Source organism: Aulonocara stuartgranti (genome assembly GCF_965226115.1).
Source record: "Aulonocara stuartgranti genome assembly, chromosome: 23".
NCBI lineage: Eukaryota > Metazoa > Chordata > Actinopteri > Cichliformes > Cichlidae > Aulonocara > Aulonocara stuartgranti.
The window spans coordinates 6,404,513-6,427,646 of record NC_138958.1 but is presented as its reverse complement, the minus strand read 5'-3'; the positions used below and the strand labels follow the sequence as shown (position 1 = coordinate 6,427,646).

Genomic DNA, 23,134 nt, shown 5'->3' with positions numbered 1-23,134 from the left:
CAGCTGCCAGTTTTTTTTTTACAGAACTCTACTAATAGAATAACAAAACATCCCAAAGAGACAAGAAATAAACTGTATATAAAAGTGCAGTACTTTTATTCATGTTTAATGGATTTATCCTGTTCAAGTATTCTTGAAAAATAAAGAAAATACATATTTATAAAACACTGTGGCACTGAACCTAACTGTACAAGTACAGAGCTAGCAACTACTCCAGTGAGTTTGTCAGGTTTAGAAGTTGCAGAATAAATGAACCCATGGAAATCAGAAGAAAATGTACAGATGGACTTTAAGCTTCTCATTTTGGTAACCTATATACATTAGAAAATATCACATCCACAACTTGATGAATTGAACATTTCAAAAACCGTAAATAATGTTCTCGATGTCTTGGATGCTTCTCGTGGAGGGGAAGAAAAAAAAAAAAAAAAAAAGGCCATTTGTGTTCTGCTTTTCTCCCTGTTTAACCCAAATCTGCAGCAGCAGCTAAAGCAGTGCCAGAGAAATTCACCTTCCCCTCTATAGGCCCACGTTAAACACAAATATCAGATATAATCAATGAATACTGGAATACTGGTCAAGCCTGTCCTTATTCAAACCAGTCACCAATATTAGGGATAGCTGCTATCGGCCCGATGGCTGCTGACTGAACTGAATTAGTTGAGAGGGAACTCAATCCTGAGCAGAGTTTACCTGCTACGAGTTACCCGTATCTTAGGTGCTTCATCTTACTTGAAGACTTGATTCTGTCTGGCACACCGTGGAGTTCAGATCCAGCAAGCAGGAATTTCTAGGCAGAAAAGGGGTAGTCTGACTGGGTGAAGACTGCCTGTCCTGCACTCAGACAGTGTCGAGGGAAGACGCAGAGCTTGCAGTGGGGAGAGCAGCAGTGTCAGAGGGGGTTGTTTCCATTGTACCATCTCCCTCACTGGATGTCTGTTTTGTAGGGCCTGAAGAAAAAAAAAAAAAAAAAAAGTACAAATGTAATAAGATTTAATTTAGGTGTCTAAAATGTATACATACACTTTAAAACTGAATAATATATATAGGAAACTGTAATAAACAGCTTAGGTTAAATGCTTGGCTCAAAGTGGCTCTATTGTGCTATTATTTTCTAGCTCCATAATTTTATTCTTTGACTCCACAGTAAGTTTCCATACTTGATAATTGAAAACAATCCCCATTTATGTTATACTGGGTCTTGGTGGTACCCCTCAGTTCACTCACTTTCAAACCTTTTCTGACATGCCCTACTTCAGAAGCTGAAATAAAAGTTCACTACACAGTTTTTAAATTCAATCACTACCATCAAAATCCAACTACAGACTACTGGAAAACTTCTTCTGATTGACTGCTACTCCAAAAAAGGTATGAACAGTAGATGACTATGTTAGGAGCCATTCTCATTGGCATTATACAGAATTAAGAGTAAAATGAGCATTTGCAGCAGTCTGAACTCTGAGCTTTTGCATCACAGGAATTACTCGTATATATGCTGGCCTCACTTGATTGTAGCCATGTTTAAAATGAACACTTTCACATCCATTTATTCACTATTATTTTCTTGTGATGTCGTTGAATCTTGGTTTAAACCTTAAAGTTGAAAATTACAGTTAAAAGGTAAAGTTTTACAAAAAAATAATCTTCCTATGCAGCTTACCACTTTGGGTAGAAATAATTACACAGTCATCTTCATCATCATCCTCAGTGTCAGCTTGAAAACCGTCAGCCTCCATTGCTTCCGTCTGGTAAACAGTAAAAAGCTGCAGTCAGTTTAAGAAAATCCTTTCACGTGTTTGGTAACATGATATTTAAAAGTGGTAATGTGAAGTGGATATTTCATTGTAGACCAGTCCTGCAAACAGGGCTTTTAAAAAAAAAAAAAAAAAAAAAAAAAAAAAAAACACTCTCATAATCCACCTTTACCTACCTGCTCAGGATCATTACATCTCTTCATAAACTTGGTGATTGACATGCTGCCTGTGCTCTTCCTTTTGTTAGAGGATGAAGGGGTGGTGGAGCAGCTCTGGGGAGTTGTGGGAGAGTTTCCCTGAGAGCCTGTGGCTGCCTGGGGTTCTTCACGGGGTTCTTCTCGAGCTCCCGTGGTGAGGTAGGTCCATTGGCAGGGCACTGGAAGAGCCTCCTGACCAAAACGGGACAGAACCTCTTGGTGCACATACCAGCAGCATCGCCTGTGGGCTGAACGCTTTTCATAAATAGCATTGTTCTTGATGAGGCGTCGCAGCTGCATCCTGATCAAAGCAGGAGGGAAAGGAAAAATCTCAAGACAATACAACTACACCATACAAACATAAACGTCCACACTGAATATTACATTTACTGTTCCCTAACCATTGCTTTACCTGCTGGGAATATTTTCTGCTGGGTTCTGAGGGCTGGACAGAACAGGAGGAGATGAGGAGGTGATCTCCTGGCGACAAAACTCCCGAAACTCATTGATGATCACTTTGCTACTGTTGAGATTGCCATGCAGAAGAGGCAGGAGCTTACCGAGTACTGTCCAAGACGAGAATATTAGGGAGTTATTCATTGTTATGTCATAAATACATACATTTATTAGAATTTAAATACATTTCACATAAAAATCAAAAGATTTATTTCCTTGAAGCCAACAGTGCTGTGCAATATTAGGCTAGCGTCGAACCATGACCCATTCCGCTGCCAAAATAAGTTGATCCAGAGTTTGCAAGACTTTATATAGACACTTTACACCTGTTTTACCATCCATCCATGAGAAGATAATTGATAACAGACGATTTTTCCTGCTTTTATTTTGAAGGCTTACTCTAGAAACTCTACTCTAAAAATTTTATTTCGTAAACATGCTGGTTACTGTATGGTCAGAATTTGAGATCTCAATTACAGAGGTGGGTAGTAATAAGTTACATTTACTCCGTTACATTAACTTGAATACGTTTTGGGGGAAAAAGTACTTTTAAAAGTACCTTTGTTACACCATACTTTTTACTTGAGTACATTTGTGAAGAAGAACTGCTACTTTTACTCCACTATATTTGGCAATACTTGACTTGTTACTTTTTTAAAAATAAGTAATTTCTAGTCTAATAACATTATATCTAATAACATTAGATAATACTACTACTAATAATGGATCATGCCACCTGTAACTCTTTCACCAATCAGATGTAGCCATGCAGTCACATGACCAGATATAAAACACATTTTTAAAAAATGGCAGAGGTAGCTAGAACTGAAGAGGATGAACACCCTTGCCCTCATGTGCAAAGCATGTTTTGCGTAAAAGCAGTACAAAATAACAGCTGTATAACGCGGTGTCTTCAGTGTGAGCCAAAACAAACCGACATTTCAGCATAACAAGAACTCAACATCTAACCCGAGGAAGCATGCTAAATTTCGTTTTTTTTTTTTTTAGCTGTGGTTAGGTGGATGTCATCCTTATGTTACAGCAGCTGTGTTGAGCTCAATTCCTCGGTGGTCAGTGTACTGCAACTTTTTGATGTGTCCATACTCCAACACACATGAATTAAACGGCTGAATTGCCACCTCAGCATGGAGTCAAGTACTATAGAGTCTTGCAAATGACATTTTATTCTGGTGTGTAGCGGCAAGGAGACGTTTAATAGTTTCAGGACACTGACCCTCGAGGACTGGAGCTTAACACCTGTGGGTTATAGGATCACAGTCTTGAGCCACATTAAAAATTAAATGATTTAAAAAATATATAAATAAATGATGCGCATTTCCAGAATCACTCCCTTTCTCTGCTAGAAACTACATTGGTAATTAAGCTGTTTTAATATTTTTCTTTTCTCATTAAGTGACTTTTTGTCCTGACTCCTTCAATGAACTTCAATTATGAGGTGTAGAAGTTTATAACTAAGAGGAAGGCTAAACATTTTTTTGAAGGAGACTATTTGCCAGCACTGCTTAGCCTTGCATAAGTTCTGATTTTGAATGTAATCTGGAATTCATCGCAAATTATTTGTTGGCTATGAATGACAAGATTTTGTTTTAGTAGTTGGTAAAAAACATCTCCAGTGTGATCAAATTTTCAAGGCAAACATCCTATACAGCACAATAATGCCCAGACCTAATTCTTTTGAAAACCATACATCTTTCCACAGGTCTCAACTTCATCAGACATCACCTAGACACAGTTGGATGAGGCCAGTACAAACAGTAGCCTCTCCGATGAAGATGACTTCTTTGGATCCATGGGGTCAGGAACCCAGAAGCAGGGAAGCTGGAGATGTACCTTTCATGTATATTCATTAGAAATATGGATCTACTGCATAGCTTTCCTCACATCAAACTGTCATTCAAAGTCAATACAGCTCTTCCTGCATCTGGAGCCTGTGAGGGACTTTTTAGTCAGACAGGACTTCTGTTCACTGCTAAACAGTTACAGTTTCACAGCAAGAACCTTGAGAACTGCTGCTGAAGCTTAATGATCACTTCACTGAATGAAGAAATGGCACATTTCTTGCTAAATATGCAGATAGATACACACCCACACAATTTATGGTAAAGTGAGCCGCCTTTACTTGCTCCATAATTAATCACAAGAGGAGCAGGCAGCTCAGGCAGCTCTTCAATCGATCGTGGCTCAAGAGTTGGGCGTTCGCCTTGTAATCGGAAGGTTGCCGGTTTGAGCCCCGGCTTGGACAATGTGTAGGTCGTTGTGTCCTTGGGCAAGACACTTCACCCATTGCCTACTGGTGGTGGCCAGAGGGCCCGGTGGCGCCAGTGTCCGGCAGCCTCGCCCCTGGTAGTGCGCCCCAGGGTGGCTGTGGCTACAATGTAGCTTGCCATCACCAGTGTGTGAATGGGTGGATGACTGATTGTGTAAAGCCCTTTGGGGTCCATAGGGACTAGTAAAGCGCTATACAAATACAGGCCATTTACCATTCAAACTTTGCATGCAAGCAAAACATCTGACAGACACTTACATTTTTCTTCTCTCTGAGACTTCAGTGACATCTCCTCTGGGCTGGGACTGTTGTCTGCTTTGGGTAAAGGCTCCACCAAGCACACAACATATGACTGTAAAAGTTCAAAGCCAGGTGCTTCTCCCTCCCAGATGCAGCCCCTCACCATCGGCTCCAGGACCTTCATCTTCTTCTTGCTGGACATAAGCTCATCCCACTCCCTTGCTTTCAGTTTCTGACGGAGTTTCTGCTTTTCCAGGTCACCACCATCCTGGGAGGTTTATTGGGCATTATCAGTTGTGCGAACCGCCAAAAGAAACTTTGCCAAAGTATTTTGAAACTAGAAGAGTCAAACAATTCTTTCAGTAAGGTGACAGAGGGCACTAATACTGTAGTTCGACTCATACCTCTTCTTCCAGTGCCCCTTCATCTTCTGAAAGGTAGCCATGAGGAACAAAGAATCCATCATCGTCATCGTCATCATCTTCTCCTCCCTCTTCCTCATCTTCCTAAAAGTGATCAAAAGTTCACAGCTTTCTAACGAGTAAAATAATCACTGTCACAGTTATTACCAGCCACAAAGCATAACCGGTATTGTTTTCACCTTGTAAAAAGAAACGTGCATAGCTGTCATTTCATATAATCATGGCATGGCTGAAGATGCATACTGTAACGTCAACTATAATTTAAGATGGATTTGAATACTTTGCCATACTCATCAACCCCTACCAATGGATAAACAAACATTAAAAAGCATATGACTGAGTTTAAAATCATTAGGTGTGGTCCAAGTGCTCACAGTCAACATTTTATTGTGTCATGGTTGAACAATCACATCACAAGATGGTCTTTTTTTTAGTTCACCACACACACACACACACACACACACACACACACACACACACACACACACACACACCTCAATGGTCGTTTTCACACCAGGACTTTGGGACAACAATCTGTGATTTCTATATAAATCATGAGTGATTGAAACGGGTTTCAATGATTTCAAAGAGAATAAAAAAAACAAATGTGGGTGTGTTGTTTGATGAACAGTAATACCTATATGTTTATATGTCTGCATGTGTCTAAATCAGTTATTAAATGGGGGGCAAAAAAAAGACTTACCCCTTCACTATGAGACAGGGACTCTCCTGGCTCTTCTTCCTCCCATTCTTCATCACTGTCCACCTCATAGTCAAGTAAACCCTATGGTCGTAGAGAACAGTTGCTATCACTACAGCTACACATAAACTGGCAACCCACATAAGCACATTCACCGCTAGGGTGGTGCATGAACAGAAGACATTAATAAAATTACAAATAAAGGTTTCACCTTGTCTTGTCTAAAGGGGCGGCGAGGTGAGATGTGTGAACTGTTCTTGCTCCATGTGCCCCAGTAGGCTGGACGGTAATTCTCACGAAACTGCAGAAGCTTCATGGGCCCATAACGTTTACGGTCCGGCACACTATCTGGTTTTGGCCCTTCCACTGCTATACAATCCCTGAGAGAGGAAGAAAACAAACAAAAGCTTGAAGGACTATTTTAATTATCTTTTTTTTTTTCAGTTTATAAAAATGATACATGAGAACCAATTTAAAACAATTTTATTGTTCTACAGGCATTAATATATAATCCATTTGTACTTTAGACTTTGGTCATTCATTTGAATTATGTTTGTTTTTATACTTTATTGTCAGACCATTGGACATGACCAGTGATGCAGAATAGAAACTGTAACCGTCCTAGGGCCAGTTAGGAAAATACTAATTTAATAGTTGATTAAATTCATCTGTGTATTATAGAGAAGTGGCACTGACACTGTGTGAAAGAAGAAACTTGCATAGTTATCATTTCACCTTTCCCCTGACTTTTTACAGTCCAATTTAGCTGACTTTGATATAGTAGATCTTGTTCAGACTAACTGACCAAAATGCCTTCAAAATACTTTTCCTGACAACAAATACACTTGTACTGCTCAGAAGCAGCTGTGTTGCTTCCAGCCTGTGTTATGCATTTTACTTTTTTATATTTTTCTAATATTACAGTTTTAACTTCTTTTTAAAAATTAGATGTTCTGCCTGTTCATGTTTGCAACTGGGCCACCTCTTTCAAATAAACATGCTCGCAATTAAACTGACAAACCCTGGGTTAACTTAAGCAGTTAATAACCAAGATCATGTGACCGCCTCTGCCCAAGGAGTCTGAGCAAGGGATTACTGCTGCTGTATATAGATTTACAAAACAAAAGTTAAATTGGGATTACCACCAATTCCAGTCTCACCTGAGTGAGTTGGTCTGTCTGGGTTTTGTGGGTCCTGACTGTCTGGGTTTTTGCCCAATCCAATCTTTCAGTCCATTCAGGTTATCAGCAGGATTCAACAAACATCGGTCCAGTTCCTCCAGAGCAGACTCTTCACACTGAACCCGGCACAGTGGTGCCAGAGCCATGTTTTCTTTGATCTCAAATGGAGCAAATTTCCCGCACGCAGCTGCAAGTGTCTGAAATGACAAGGGAAGAAAACACATGGCAATTATTATACTGGAGGTTCATGAAGTCAATATAAACGAGAAGCACTAAGAATGCAAACCTCCGCCAAGGTAGCTCACTCTCTGAGCAGCATTCACCTTTAGTATTGTATTTTTAACAATACATACATTAAGTTTGCAGTGCAGTGAAAATCGGGTAGCAGCTGTATGAAAGAGGTTTGCTTTGATTACACAAACCTTATGTAGGAGTAGATAATGGGCACAGATTTTTAAATAACTGAACGTGAATACACTGAGCTTGTTATACAATGTAACAGTAGTTAGTTAAAAATACACTGTAGACTGCTCTCTTTTTGTCTTAACAATACTTGCTGTAAATATTTAATGTGGGTGTAGTTTTAAAGAAAAGACATTTTATGAAACTGTACGGATTTTGAAGGAGAGATCAGAGTTCAAATGTGACATCCATCAATTTTCATGTCAGGTTAGTAAATCTACTTACCTTTGGAGCCTGCTGGATCTTCGATTTTTGTAGAAACCGCGTAATTTCTGCTTTCTCAGCTTTGAGGCGCTGTAACAAAACAGAACAGTCAAATGGTTAATTTTGAATGTAGAACAAGATGCTGAGCACATAACTGTCAAAAAAAAAGAAAGAAAAAAGAAAAATAACTTACATCCTTTTCTTCTTTCAACCGTTTCTCCTCCTCTTTCATTCGCTTCTCTTCCTCTTTCTTTCGTTTTTCTTCCAGCTTGGCCCTATGGCAGATGTTAACAAAAATATTTTACCAAATCTAAACTTAAAAACAAAACTTAATTCAGATTGAATGAATAGACTATATGGATTCCTCTATCAGCTGCCCTATATGTCGCTTAAATGACTGCAAGTGTGGAGGGAAATATAAATAATATATGGATAACCCAAACCACATTTCATTTCAGCTCCACTGCCACAACGGACACAAATCTTTACAACCATATGAAACAATGAAAGTGTTTTCACTGTTCAGATTCCTCCATCAGCTGACCTGCAAGTCTCTCAAATGACTGCAGGTGTGGCGAAAAGTATGGACAACTACAATGTAAAACAATAATCCATTACTTACTCCATTTTGGATTTCCGCAGCTCCTCTTTTGCTTTTAGCCTCTCTGCCTTTTCCCTCTCCTCCTTCTCTTTTTTCTCCCGTTTTTCTCGTTCATCCTTCTCCTTTTTCTCCCGTTTTTCCCTTTCTCGTTCCTCCTTTAGTTTCCGAGCTTCTTCCTTCTTTTTCTCTTTTGCAGCTTTGGCCTCTTCCTTCTGCCGTTCCTTCTCCTGTCGCAGCCGGAGTCTCTCGTCTTGTTCCTGTAAACTCTAAATGTCAAATATTTATCACTTTTTCTACAAACTGATAAAGTGGGTGAAGAAATATGACACACAAAAGGCTCACAAAATAAATAAATAAATGAAAGTGAACCGAATGCAACAATTTGGGTTTGTTTGTTTTTTTACCTTCAATGAGCGTCTTTTGACCTTTTTTTGATCTGCTGGTATCTTGGGGGTGGTCTTTGACTCCTGTTAGTGAGAGAAAAGAAATATGGCTCAAGATCATTGCCTGTCTTTCACAAATGCTCCTATGTTTAAATTTTAACAATGTTAAATGTTAACAATGGTATAATTACTTCAATTAACAATGACATTTTTCTGAACAGCCAAGATTACACCCCCCCCCCCCCCCCCCCCCAAAAAAAAAAAAAAAAACCACACTGTTAATTATTAATGATTTAGTACTTTAGTGTTATGCATTACATGAGTAAATATCAAATTAAAGCAATCTATTGATGATAGGAAGCAAACACTCAATAGAAATCTTGTTTTTTGTGTGATATGTGCAGATTTATATATATATAATTTATATTTAAAAAACAAACTCTTTGAACACTGATTATGTCACGTTTGTAGTAATATACTGCCCAATGTGGGCTGCAACAAAAAGCAGGGTCACAGAGTGCTGTACATACTGTAGGTGTAGTAGCGGGTGTAGGGTCATCCGTCTTGGACTTTTCTGGCGAGCTTTCAGACGGAGAGGTGACTGATGAAACTGACTGCATGGACCGGTTTCCCAAACTAGAAACATTTCCTGACTCATTCAGCTCCTCTGCTTCAGTGTCAGAATCCTGTGTTGTGTCAAGCTGAGAGATGGATGCGGTGTTGTTCTTTTCCTCCTCCTCCTCCTCCTCCTCCTCTTCTTCTTCTTCTTCTTCCTCCTCCTCCTCTTTATCATCATCATTGTTGATTACAACAGAGTCTAATGTTTGCATTTTAGGAGCGCCATTAGCACTGCAGGACTTCTGAGGCGAAGCCGTTGTGTCTTTGCAGTGATGCTTATCTTTTGCTGGGACGCAGGGAGAGGCTGAAACAGATGAGGCAAGGGGCTTTAAAGGAGATGATGTGTTGTCCTCAGTCAGATCTATAATCATGTTCTCATCTGAAGTTGTGGCGCGTCTACGGCTTATGAAGCCATCAAGTGGCCCACGACCATTAACCAAAGGTGGGCCACTGCGCACAGAAAGAGGAGAGGATGCATTCTCATTCTCCCTGTCTGAGACTTCAGGTTCAGGGCAGGAATGGGCACAGGGGCGCTTAGGTGGCTGGTTCTCTTTAGGTTCAGGGTTCAGGCGCTTGAAAGGAAGACGGGCTAGAGACAGAAGAAAATACGGATCATTTGGAGCTGCACCACTGTGTATGATGAAAGACACAATTTTGATTCAATATATTGATGAGGGGAAAAGTAATACAGAAAGTCTAGAAGTAAGTAACAGGCACTGTTAGTGCAAGGTATAATTTTACAGTAGACAGCACAGAAATTATGAAACATTTAATCTGCATTGTCTCATTTCTCATTGTCAAGAGTAATATGTTTCACAAAATGTAGAAGTAAAAATTAAACATTGCATTTACCTTGTACAAGTTTCTTGCTGGCATTGTTACTTGACTTACAATCCATGCCTGAAAAATGAAAACAGACACATTAAAAGATAATGAAAGTAAAATTTCACATCATGATATTCATTTGTTTTAAATTACCTGCCAGTAAAAGTGCTCAAGAAGAAGAAGAAAAAAAAGACTATATAATATTATATAATATAATAAGATTTTATAAATATTTATCAATTCCTTATTTATTTCTGATAAATCTTTAAGTAGAGAAAGGGAATTTCTGTGGAAACATTAGTTTAGGAGCACTGTTTTGTGACGTAAAAACATTTCACCAATGGCAAAAGCTTCGAGACAAGTGATTGTAATTAGTTGGAATATTTGAAACATCTGTGCCTTTTAGAGCAAATAAACTGCTTTCTGAGCCCCAATTCAAATCAGTTGTACTGATACAGTGCCAATTCACAACAGTCACATCAAGGCACTTGAAATGGTTTTGATGGACTGAAGGGAAAAAAAAAAAAAAAAAAGAAAAAAAAACTGAACAGGTTTTAAACTTCCAAGTATCATTATCCATCTTGGAGCCTGTCCCAGCTGTCTTTGTAAAATGACTGCTATTGCAAGTAATACTTAAAACATAGCGTTTAACGTTTTTTCGTATGTACACACAATAAAACAGTTACACTCATGCTGGTAACCTGTTAAGGCCTACTTCCCCCTCCCCACTCCCAGCAGAGTGATCAGACTTTAGGAGAAGTGGAACCGTTATCAGAACAGATATTGGCATTCATCAATAAAATATTTATCAATAGCCATACCCCCACAAAAAATTATATTTATCCATTTAAAAAGCAAAACAAAACACTGGCAACACCACTTTTTAGTGTTAAGACTGCTTGTAGTAAAATAGCATTTACTGACTAGTGTCATAACAACAGTCCGAGAACCAATACTAATCGATTGGCATTAAATGCATTTATCTGACAGTAAAGGTAGCTCTTGAATGTGCTGTATTAACGGCACAATACGCTGCAACAACAACATTACACCGAGTATAGTAGCTATGTTTGGCTGGCTCTCCCGCCAACCGGCGTATGCATCGGTGCAACAAGGCCCGGTAGAGTCCACCGGGCAAGCGCCTCAGTTTGGGTCTGTCAGGATACGTTTTGCCTGCCAAGTGCTGAGCTGAAACCTCCCTCGAAACAACAACTGAGGATGGTCGTAACAACACGACACAGTTACAACAGCTTCAAAACGTCAATGTGTGTAAAGCTAAAGGGAAGGGAGCAGCTTTGACGCGTTAACTGTGACCCGGCTTTCATGTTTGCTGCTAAGCATCTAGCCTAGCAGCTTTAGCCAAGCACCTGAGGCAGAGCTTTGAGTTGCAAAGTAGAGCAAAAAAATACAACTGTCATTCGGTTAAAGGCCTTTAATTTACAGTTAGATTTGGATAGATATAAATACCGACCAACGGAAGCCTAACTTAACTAATTTAAACGTTATCCGACGCTAAGAATTTCCGGATTGGCGTTAAGTGACATTATAACAGCAAAGTAGTAGGTTAGCTGCACACTGCAGACTTTAATGACTCAAGACAATGGCGCATTTTTTTTTTAAAAACAATCCGTGTGTGTCTCGTCCCATTGGCATTAAATAGCCTCGCGATATAAAACAGTTTTTAGCGTTGGATAACTTTATAGTACGCAAATGACAGTTTTGTCAACTCTGTACGTAGTTAAGACAAAACTGTACTTTGTCTATGATATACATGTAAACATATGTGTGCTTTAATGGCATTCAGGGCCGTAGCATTACCTCTTCTACGAGGAGTCGATGCTGCCAAATGTCCTTCCACCGATGGGTTTTCAGCCGCCAACATCCCCAACCACTAACCCGGTGCTTCTGTCGTTAGCTGTGTTCTCCGACAAAGTGACTTCAAAATACCCTCAAGGTTCACGTTAACACCCGAAAATACACCGTGGTAGCAAACCAATATTGTGCTGCTATTCGAACGACATGTATAGCTAATTTATTTCACATAAAACATAACACATACTCCTTCCTACAGCACCTACATGCTCCCCTGGTTTACCCTGCTGCCTGCCTCGCGCTCCCGAGTCGGAATTGGCGGGAGCCTGTCACTTCCATCAATGCTCCTCACTGATTGGCCCAAAAGAAGTTACCGGCTGCCAAGGGGCTGTTTGATTAGTACTGCTGCGCTGCACGTTTATGCTACTGTTCACGTTTTATAAAGCTACGTGACTTATTCTTGGTAGAAAGAGAGTTCTAGGCACTGTCTGATAGTATTTAAGATGTGAAATGTAACAATAAAAGCTTATTCTCTCATGTCATTCAGTGGTCTAAAACCAATTTAACTTTATTATGTCGACACTAGCCACTCCATAGGGGACACCCGAGGCTGTGAACCAAAGAACGCCCAGTGTAGCTGATGATTCGGGCTCTGTGATTGGCAGAAGAGTTTGACTTTCTGAAGTCATGGTTGCCATGTTGTGTGAAATAAAGGAATGGGCCGGCCGGTATAAACTCCCGACTATTCCAGTGCCCCGGACCAACAGTTTTTTTTGTGTCAGTAAAGCGGCTAAATGTTTATGAATGTGTTAATGAGGTTTTCATTTCTCTACTTTATGATTAAAAAGGCCTCTCTCAGCCTCTGAACCATCCAACACCACTTCCACCTCTGAACCATCCACCACCACATCCACCTCTGAAACATCCACCACCACGTCCACCTCTGAAACATCCACCACCACGTCCAGTTCTGAACCATCCACCACCACGTCCACCTCTGAAACATCCACCACCACGTCCACCTCTGAAACATCCACCACCACATCTACCTCTGAAACATCCACCACCACGTCAGCCTCTGAAACATCCACCACCACGTCAGCCTCTGAAACATCCACCACCACTTCCACCTCTCTGTTTACAGAGAGGGGACTGGGTGGAAACGATGTCATGTTGAAGTCACGCGTTTTCCGTTTACCGCTCGAATGGCTGCTGGGACGTGTAGTTCTACTGGTCCCCTGTACTTGCCGAATATAAACAGTTTTGAACTACATGTGGTGAACGGGGTAGCGCAGTCGCAGATGATGGGTCGAAAAAGCGCATGCGATTCCTAAACGATTCCAGGACCCCACCGTTGTCGTCGACTGAACCGCGAGGATATTCTGTTACCCCGGTAAAGCCGACATGTCTTTGCTGTCCTTTTGCTGTACAGACCATTGCTATTCAAATGAAGCAGCAGCGTGAGATAAAGTCACTGAGCTCATATCTGCTACTGTACGACAACTAACTGCTTAGGAACACGCCTTAGCTGCTATCAACTCTAAAATGTCTCACGTAAAGCAAAGAGTTAATAACTTCACGTTGGCATTGGTAAAACATGAAAGTGTTCCTGTTGGCGTATTGAAATCGGTATACAATTTGAGCAAAGTTGAAATCTGCAGTTAGAACTAATTAGAGGGTTTACTGTTCCTGCAAGTGGTCGAAGGTTAGCTTGAATTTGTATAAATCAAGGTTAGCACTGGCAGAAAATTAATGGCAGTTATATATATATATATAATTTAAAAATGTGTGGAGATTTACGTCTCTTTTTTTGTATATTCTTCTTTTTCAGGGAAGACGTGGAATTTCAAAATGGCAGGTTAGTTGCTATCTCTCTATTAAAGAAGGGGTGGGCTGCAAAGTACTTGGAATGCAATTTTTACTCCCTGCAAAAATTGGGCCCCTTTAGCAGGCCAGTTTTGGCCTCCAAGCCTCATGTTTGAAATCTTATTTAAAGTACAACTCCACTATACCTCGTTTTCTCTCTCTCCCTCCCTGCACTGTATTCAGATATATTCAAATAAAAACTATTACTATGGCAGTACTTTTATGATGTAATCTTGCTTCTTGTTTCAGAGCGGGCCAATAACTTTCCACCCCTGCCCGAGTTTGTAAAAATAAAGCCATGTTTTTACCAGAACATTGAAGAGGAAATACCTGCACCCCACCAGCTGCTGGTACGCAGAGTCTACATTCTCTGGATGAGTAAGTGTCTTCAGTTTCTTCAGAACAGGAAGCATATGGATTCCTACCATTTTTGCTGAGAAAGTACTTATTTCCCTTTGTTTTTTTTAACGCACGCTTATTTCTCCTCTTTGCAGTGTATTCGGGAACACTGTGTGTAAATTTAATCGGATGTATTGCTTGGTGGGCCGGGGGTGGAGGTGCCACAAACTTTGGCTTTTCCCTGCTCTGGCTCATCCTCTTCTGCCCCTGTAGTTACACCTGCTGGTTTAGACCACTCTACAAAGCTTTCAGGTCAGTTATCATTTAGTAATTCCCACAAATTTATGAGCAGCTTCTGATTACACGCATGCATACATTACAACTTTAGCATAACATCAGGCGTACATTAAAAAGTTCTTATAAATGCAAAACAAACTCAGATGACACATTATCAAAGTCAAATGTTTACCCAGGGAGTAAAACTGGCAGAGAGAAAAACTAATGGCTTTCAAGCATGTTCCAAAGAAGAAGACTATAACAAGCAAAGGCTCTACGGTAAAAGCTGTTTTGTTTTGTTTTCCAGTCTGGAATGCTTAAAAGGCAGCAATAAACATAATATAGATCAAGGGAAAATGAAAATTCATCTGTATCTAGCTGCATTATTCCAGAGCTATGCCAAAAGGTGCAGATCAACTGAAGGTTTTTCAGGGTGCTTTTAGAACAACCCGATAATAATGAATTACAATACTCGAGCCTACAAGTAAAGATGCATGAACTACTATTTCACCATGACTCTTAGACATGACTATTCTAATTTTAGACATATTGCGCAAATGCAAGAAAGCAGTGCGCCATATTTGGTAAATATGCGCATTGAAGCACATATCCTGGTCAAAAATGACTCCAGGATTCCTTTGCCAAGGTAATGCCATTCAGAGTAAGTATCTGGTTAAACACAGTGTTTCTAAGCTTTTTAAAGTAAAATAAACTCGGTTTTATCTTAATTTAGAAGCTTTAAATTAGAAGACTTTTTATGTCTCTTAAAAAAGTCATAGCTTTGAATCAGTTAGATGTTGAGTGAGCTTAAGAGAGCTGCTTGCACCATGTGTCAAGAAAAGTGGTCTAAAAGTATTTCCTGAAGATTATATATCTGATTCAAAGTGTGTCAGTTTCAAGGGTTTACGTACTACTATCTGCATGTGTAATTTTGTGTCAGTATGTTCAGGAAAGATGAGGAAGATTATGATCGCCTCCACCAGGGACATGTATGTTTTTGTTAGCATTTGATTGCATGCATGTATGTCTCACTCTCTGTAAACATGATGGGTTCAAAAGTTTATCATAAATTATGGTAAAACTTTCTAAGCGTGTGGAGTGGCGTCATGTTAATAATCCATTAAAATTTTACTTCCATCCACCGATGTCTTCAAGATCATCTTAAGGATTTATTGGTTGAAAATTGACCAAAAGCCTTTTAACTTACAAGCTAGTTAATAGTTAATAAAAGCGGAAAAGGTGAGCTTTTTTGGTATTTAAAAGTGAAATAAAACAAATCTAACTGAAAGAAAAAGATTATTCATAATTTTGAGAATAAAGTCAAAACCTTGAGATTAAGGTCACAATTCTATTTTGAGGAAAAAGTCGAAACGTGGAGATTACAGTTGTCGTTACAAGACAAAACTGCCACGGTTGCAATACCCTCTGAGTTAGTAAAATCGTTCTTGGTAACTAGGAAGAATATGATTTCTCTTTTAACACATAATCATATTGTGGCAATAAGGACATTAAAAAGATGGTCAGATTGAAAAACTTTGAAGTAGATTTTGAATTTTTTTCTCAAAATAGTTTTTCGGTTTAATCTTGAAATTTCAACTTTCTTCTCAAAAGTATCGACAATATTTCTTTTCTTATGCAGCCCTAATACTCATAGAATGAACTCTTTAGAACGGACAGAAATCAACCCAACCGGTCGCGGCAGATGGCCCCGCCCCTCCCTGAGCCTGGTTCTGCTGGAGGTTTCTTCCTGTATGATTGTTGGGGTTTTCTCTGTATGTATTATTGTAGGGTCTACCTTACAGTATAAAGCGCCTTGAGGCGACTGTTGTTGTGATTTGGTGCTATATAAATAAAATTCATTGAATTGAATACAAGCCCCCAAAAAGTTTGATCAGCTCTGACTGTGCTGCTTGTTTTCTGATTTGAATTTGCACCCATCTTTTGAGTTTACTGAGAACATTTCCAGCTTTTCTGTGACTTGTTCATGTTTCTCTGCAAGTATGTGTGGTAGTTTGACTCAAATCTTGCCAACAAGAAGGAAGAAGCAACTTTGCCACAGAAATGGAAAACCTTCGGGCTTTTTTTTCTACTGTATCATCTTTGTATTTTCTTTTCTTATTTTCTTCATAGGGCTGACAGCTCGTTCAACTTCATGGCCTTCTTCTTCATCTTCTTCTTTCAGTGTGTCTTGGCCCTCATCCAGGCTATCGGCATCCCTGGTTGGGGAACATGGTAAGTTGAACCAAACCTGCTTTGAACACCACACATATTGGCTGCTAGTTTATTTATTTATTTAGTTATTTTATGTTTTTTGGGTTTTTTTTTTTATCGGATTGGGTCATGAAGGTTTCTCTCTGATGATCAAGGCAGCTGGAAAATGTGCTTTTCACCACACATGGCTGTTTCTCATCTGTTCAATAAAAAAAATCATGAAGTTAACATATAAGGAGGTGAAACATTTCAAACTGTTTTAAAATTGAAAATAATTGCCATTTTTAGCCTGTTATCTACCCAGTTGTATGTAAATACAGAATGAAAGTGCATTTTATTTTTTTTTTTGTATATGTTTGAGCTGCAGAATAACAATGTGGTTTAAATTTTGTGGATTACTATTTTATTATTTTTTAAATTTCGCAAAGTTTTTATGAAGTGGTGTTTCTAAACCGGTTTCATGTAGTACTGACATCGATCTGTTTTTAGAGACATTGTACTCTCATTGGCCACATTGTTAGGTACACCTGTCCAACTGTTTTTTAAGCACTTATCTAATCAGCCAATCACATGCCAGCCATTCAATTAATTTAAACATGGTCAAGATGACCTGCTGATTTTGGCGGGTGGGGGGGTCATTCGTGATATCGTTATAGCAACACTGTGCCTTTATGTCCCTCATGCACAACAAAGTGACATATCTGACAGTGAGAAGTGTATTTCTGCTGCTGAAGATTTGGTAAAAAGGGAGCTGCTCTAACACCCCCAACATAGCGCAATACTTTTGGAAAATATGCTAGAAACCTGTTCCAGCTGAATGGAACAAACTTCTTTTCAACACTCGAGGCAAAAACACTGTGGAGTACAACTGGGCTAGGGTGACAGGCAAGTAGGAGAGATGCTGGCAGCTGTGTACAGTCCAAAAGTAAACAAATGGTTCAACCAAACGTCACTGGTGCATAGCTAGTTAAACTGCGTATAGACTGGAAGAGCAGAAAATGGATGCAAATCATTGACGTGGTTATATATTGTTTGGCAAAGTACATGAGACCAGTTTAAACGGTGGGAAAGGAAGCTGTTATGCAAATGGTTAAAGAGACCAAGCCACATTACAACATCCCAGATAGAAAATCTTTTACCATTTTTAGTGTTCAGTGTCTTTTTTTTTCTGCTTCAGAAGTATTGTGGCACATTTTCTTAAAAAATATAGTGATTTAATTTTGAGGCTATATTGCCCCCAAATTTAAATGTTGCATGGTTGTTGGTGCCATACAAACCGGTCGGAGTATTTTAGAAACCGTTGGATTTTCCCACACAACAAACTCTAGAATCACAGAGACTGGTCCCAAAAAGATATCCAGTGAGCAGCAGTTCTTTGAATCAAAATACCTTGTTGCTGACAGAGGAGAATGACCACACTGATTTGAGCTGATAGAAAGGAAAAGTAACCACTCGTTAAAAATGAAGGGATGTAGCAAGACCACTGTAGGGAAAACTCCTGCCAGCTAAGAACAGGAAACCTGAGGCCATAATTCACACAAGCTTCTCAAAATTGGACAACTGAAGATTGAAAAAATGTTGCCTTGTCTGATGAGTCTTAATTTTTACTGCAACATTTGGATCGTGGAGTCAGAATTTGGCATGACAGCATGTAAGAAAATGACAGTGAATTCACTGAGCTCAAATGGCCTCCACAGTCACCAGATTTCAATCCAATAGAGCAACTTTGAGATGTCGTGGAATGAGTCTCATCATGGTTGGTCAGCAGAGAAATCTACAGCAACTGTGTGATGATATCATGCGATTATGAACTGAAAAGTTTCCAGGACGTTGTTGTATCTGTCACCTAGAATTAAGGCAGTTATGACAGCAAAACAGGATCTAACCTGGTACTGATAAGGTGTACCTAATGACCATGAAGGTGGCCAGTAAGTGTAGGTCAAGTAGTATCTTGTTTTCTTTCTTTTTTTTCTTTTTTTGTTAACATAAAACATGAAAACAGGGGTGGCTAAACCTCAGCAAGTCTTCTCCTATTTGGAGGATTGGTGTTTGATCGCTGGTTGCTCCAATCTGTATGCCAAAGTATCCTTGGGCAAAATACTGACCCCCATGTTGCTCTCTGATGCGTTCTTCAGAGTGTGAATGTTAGATAGAAAAAGTGTTTTCTATCTAACATTCACACTCTGAAGAACGCATCAGAGCGTGTAGAAAAATGTCTGTATGAATGGGTGAATGAGGCAAGCTGTGTAAAGCGCCTTGAATGCGTCAGTAAAAAGAAACACTCCATATAAGAACCAGGCCAGAAAATCTTTAAAAATGTAGGAAGTAATAATAAAAAGTAATGATAATAAGACTTTTGGTCGATGTGTTAGCTGATCATTGCTGCGCTGTTTGTTGCTATGCCTCAGTTCTCACTGCTTCGTGGCTCTTTTTTTTTTTTTTTTTTAATAAAACTTTAAATTGCATTTGTATTAAATCCACTTTGCTAAGTGCATACTGTCTGATACACTAACCCATAAAACTCCATCTCACCCTCACCAACACAACAAAGCGGCTGGATTGCAACAGTGACGTTTTTCAGCCAAAATGTGGGCTCTGCTGTAGTGATGCTTATCACAACTCTGCTCTTCACTCTGGTGACTGCTTTAATGGCACTGGTTCTCATTAAGGTGAGTGAACGCCTATGCTGAAAATGCACACGCACTTACCTTTACCTTTGTGTGGGTCAACGTGCACACAGTTCCTTGCAGACACCAAAGCACACCAACAACTACCTAACACACCCACTTTCTCCAGGTGCACAGAATGTACCGTGGTGGTGGCGGTAGTATGCAGCGAGCTCAGGAAGAGTGGAGCACCGGGATGTGGAAGAGTGCCACGGTGAGGGAAGCGGGGCTTAACGCCGTCGCTCAGACTGCCCAAGGCCCAAGTTTGCCACAGTACCCTACGGCGGTGCCCAGCTATCCCGACAACAGTCACTGGTGATGGCTAAGAATCGCCTCTAGGGGGAGACAGATAACTGGCAGTTTAACCAATGTTCAAGAAAGCACTTCAAAAACGCCATTTATTTAACCCTTACTTTTCAAAGTATACAGGTGTGTTTTATGAGAGGACAGAGTTTTATCAGAAAGCCTCTACACATGTGGTAGAGGACTATCCTTAGATTATACCATTCCATTTCAGCTTTGTTTACATCTAGTCCTTAAAATGAATGACTCAATTGGAAAAAGAGTGAACACTTTCAAGAGTGTGTGAGAGATGTGTGCCTTATAGACCTCTATAATAGGATTGTTTTTGTATATTGCCAGAATTGCATGCTCGAAATAATGGTATGCTGAAGAGCAGGGGTTTTTTTTTTCTTTTTTGCAAGAAGACGGTGTACAAACTGGTGATTTATTTTTTTTATTTTTTTTTTTTATTTTAGGTTTTTGAGCATAAATTGAGCTTATTTTTGATGGTCTGCTTGATATGTCCACGCTTGCCTGTGATGTATTGAAATGCGCCTTACTGTTGTGTTCAGATTTTTGCATGTTTAAAAAAAAAAAAAAGCCTGAACACCTGATTTTTGCCTTAAAAAAAAACACTCTAATTGTTCTTTTTTGTTGTTTTTTTTTTTTTTTGTAAAACTGGATGCTTCAGTGAAGCAACTCTTCTGTGCAACTTATCATTGAGCCAAAACACTTTCTACTCTTACGACGGAGGGGGCTGGGTGTCTCCACCTCAGTATTTCACAATTCCTGTTGTTTTAAAGCTACACTGTTTGCTTCTAGTGGTCAGTGCCCTGCAGTGACAGCACCTTATCAGCTGTTGCAAACCTCCAGCAACTTTCAATTTTCTCCCAGATAGACTGAGTTATTGCATCTGGGGTCTACACTGTGTTGCATGCAGCCTGCTGTGGGATTCTGAATGAAGGCGATTCTCTTATTACAAATGAACGGATGTGATGTAAACAGTAAAGACGGGTACAAACCGCTGGCTGAGTGAACTAATGCATGCAGATGTGGTAACAAATTGTTTAAACATAGTCTAATATCAGACATGACTGAGGAATTATTGGATTTTTTTTTTTTTTTTTAAAGAAATATGCATATATGCTGGTAATGCAACACCGTTGATCCAGATAAAGCTTGTTTGAAGTAAAAGCGCTGTCATAAAGAAAGGTTGCTCCCTCATAGATACACAACTATTTTTTTTTTTCTTTTCAACATACTGAAGTGCCCTTTATGGCCAACTGCCAAATTTAATACTTTGATTTTTCTGATATTTGATAAGTGACTGATAAAATGGATATGTTAAACTAACACTGTTGCAGCATTTCAATAAATCTTCTTTTTCACATTGTGTTTGCCTGTCCCTGCTTATCATAAAAATACATGTAATTGTTGGATTTATGTTGAAAGACTTAAAAATGAGTCAGTTCTGCCACAGCTACTTTAATATAGAGTGAATTTGATTGATTGATTGATTGATTGAATCTTTATTTTGAACATGTTGAAAAAGTATAAAAAAAAAAAATAGAATTAAAAGAGACAAATGAACAAAGCAAACAAAAGGAAAACGAGCAACCACAACTCCAAATAACGTCCATGTTCAAAAAGGAGCAGGAAGAAGCATAAGCTTATTTAATCCCACCCCTTTTCCACTATCTAGTATCAATAGACTACAGAAATACCTCCTTGTAATTACATTATATGTTATGTGTAATTTTTTTTTTTTTTTTAATATATACACATATATGTTTCTATCTATCCATACCTACGTATATACACACATACGCACATATACACATTTTCAATAACCCCATTAACACCTGAAGGATACACAACCTACAATTTTATATATATTTAATATATATATATATATATATATATATATATATATATATATACATATACACACATACATACACATATATATACATATATATATACATATACATATACACACATACATACACATATATATATATATATATATATATATGTGTATGTATGTGTGTATATGTATATATATATGTATATATATATATATATACATATATATATATACATATACATATACACACATACATACACATATATATATATATATATATATATATATATATATATGTGTATGTATGTGTGTATATGTATATGTATATATATATGTATATATATATATATATATATACATATATATATATATATATATATACATATATATATATATATACATATACACACATACATACACATATATATATATATATACATATATATATACATATACATATACACACATACATACACATATATGTATATATATATATATATATATATATATATATATATATACATACACACATACATATATACCCATACCAACAAACCCGTGCATGCGCACACACATGAAAATATTAGACAAGAACACCCTATCAAATCTCTACCTTTTCCCTGTACCCTGTAAAAACCATATCCTTAAACCGCTTTTTAAACTGCGCCATGCTTGGACATTGCTTCATATCTTTACTTAATTTAAATCTTTTTACTTGAGTTTTATATATACTTTTTATGCTGTCTTTAAACTGCAAGCAAACTCATGTATATCAGTTCAGTTTTGATAGTCTGAACACCAAAAATCATAGAGAATGAGCTTTTCAGCTGTGATTTGAACCAGATGCCAGTCTGATTTATTTTTATTTCTTTTGCAAGCAGTCCTGTCAGTTTGTGGAGCTTGTACATTTCTTGCCTGACTTCACTCTCTTGCTGTGAGACACTAGTGAAATGCTTCGGGGTATGAATAAAAGTATCTCTTGACATCCTAAAATTCTGGATGAAATCTGCTCCAGTAAAGCTCATCATGTTGCAATCCTACTATTCTTAAATTCAACTAATCTGAATTTCGTCATACAGAAGTAGCAGCTATTGCTTCACAAGAAGACCCTGAAAATTGATAATATTTCACCCTACAGTTTTACTGCTGATGAATTCATTTCAGCAACACTATTATCCTTTAGCTCAGGGGTCCCCAATCCCAGTCCACGAGGGACGGTGTCCTGCAGGTTTTAGATGTGTCCTTGATCCATCACAGCTGATTTAAATGGCTAAACGACCTCCTCAACATGTCTTGCAGTTCTCCAGAGGCCTGGTAATGAACTAATCATGTGATTCAGGTGTGTTGACCCAGGGTGAGATCTAAAACCAGCAAGGACACCGGCCCTCGTGGACTGGGGTTGGGGACCCTGGCTTTAGCTTTTCAAATAGAGCCCAATACAGGATGTTTAAAACTAATACCAATATTTGGATACATTAGCTGATT

General features: G+C 38.7%; 2 protein-coding genes across 5 annotated transcripts; one reads left to right on the top strand and one right to left on the bottom strand.

Annotated features, from left to right (window-relative positions):
* Positions 1-79: 79 nt before the first annotated feature.
* chaf1a (chromatin assembly factor 1, subunit A (p150)) lies at positions 80-12,498 on the bottom strand. 3 transcript variants are annotated; one of them, XM_082522981.1, is made up of 16 exons: positions 12,409-12,498; positions 10,358-10,405; positions 9,418-10,094; positions 8,909-8,971; positions 8,526-8,770; positions 8,097-8,178; positions 7,925-7,993; positions 7,217-7,434; positions 6,268-6,436; positions 6,060-6,140; positions 5,339-5,440; positions 4,953-5,202; positions 2,364-2,517; positions 1,931-2,252; positions 1,661-1,745; positions 80-950 (listed from the first exon to the last, which is right to left on the bottom strand). In XM_082522981.1, exons 2-16 carry the CDS (start codon positions 10,401-10,403, stop codon positions 841-843), a joined length of 2,673 nt encoding a protein of 890 aa, XP_082379107.1. In that variant the 5' UTR covers positions 10,404-10,405; positions 12,409-12,498; the 3' UTR covers positions 80-840. The 3 variants fall into 3 exon arrangements, with proteins under 3 accessions (XP_082379107.1, XP_082379105.1, XP_082379106.1); XM_082522979.1 differs by having other exon boundaries at positions 12,149-12,462; XM_082522980.1 differs by having other exon boundaries at positions 8,526-8,761; positions 12,149-12,462.
* Positions 12,499-13,413: 915 nt separating this feature from the next.
* Positions 13,414-21,170, top strand: scamp4 (secretory carrier membrane protein 4). 2 transcript variants are annotated; one of them, XM_082522983.1, is made up of 7 exons: positions 13,414-13,535; positions 13,974-14,000; positions 14,258-14,386; positions 14,503-14,659; positions 16,754-16,855; positions 19,386-19,503; positions 19,631-21,170. In XM_082522983.1, exons 2-7 carry the CDS (start codon positions 13,994-13,996, stop codon positions 19,817-19,819), a joined length of 702 nt encoding a protein of 233 aa, XP_082379109.1. In that variant the 5' UTR covers positions 13,414-13,535; positions 13,974-13,993; the 3' UTR covers positions 19,820-21,170. The 2 variants fall into 2 exon arrangements, with proteins under 2 accessions (XP_082379109.1, XP_082379110.1); XM_082522984.1 differs by lacking the exon at positions 13,414-13,535 and adding an exon at positions 13,542-13,873.
* The last annotated feature ends 1,964 nt before the right edge of the window (positions 21,171-23,134 follow it).

What these genes read in the sequence shown, in the direction of transcription:
- chaf1a (XM_082522979.1), bottom strand. Translation starts at nt 12,212, where the DNA reads ATGTTGGCGGCTGAAAACCCATCGGTGGAAGGACATTTGGCAGCATCG. An exon ending in CACCCGCTACTACACCTACA is followed by an intron (nt 8,972 to 9,417) that starts GTATGTACAGCA and finishes TCTCACTAACAG; the next exon opens with GAGTCAAAGACCACCCCCAA. An exon ending in CTGCGGAAATCCAAAATGGA is followed by an intron (nt 8,179 to 8,525) that starts GTAAGTAATGGA and finishes CATCTGCCATAG; the next exon opens with GGCCAAGCTGGAAGAAAAAC.
- scamp4 (XM_082522983.1), top strand. An exon ending in AGTCTACATTCTCTGGATGA is followed by an intron (nt 14,387 to 14,502) that starts GTAAGTGTCTTC and finishes TCCTCTTTGCAG; the next exon opens with TGTATTCGGGAACACTGTGT. An exon ending in ATCCCTGGTTGGGGAACATG is followed by an intron (nt 16,856 to 19,385) that starts GTAAGTTGAACC and finishes AACACAACAAAG; the next exon opens with CGGCTGGATTGCAACAGTGA.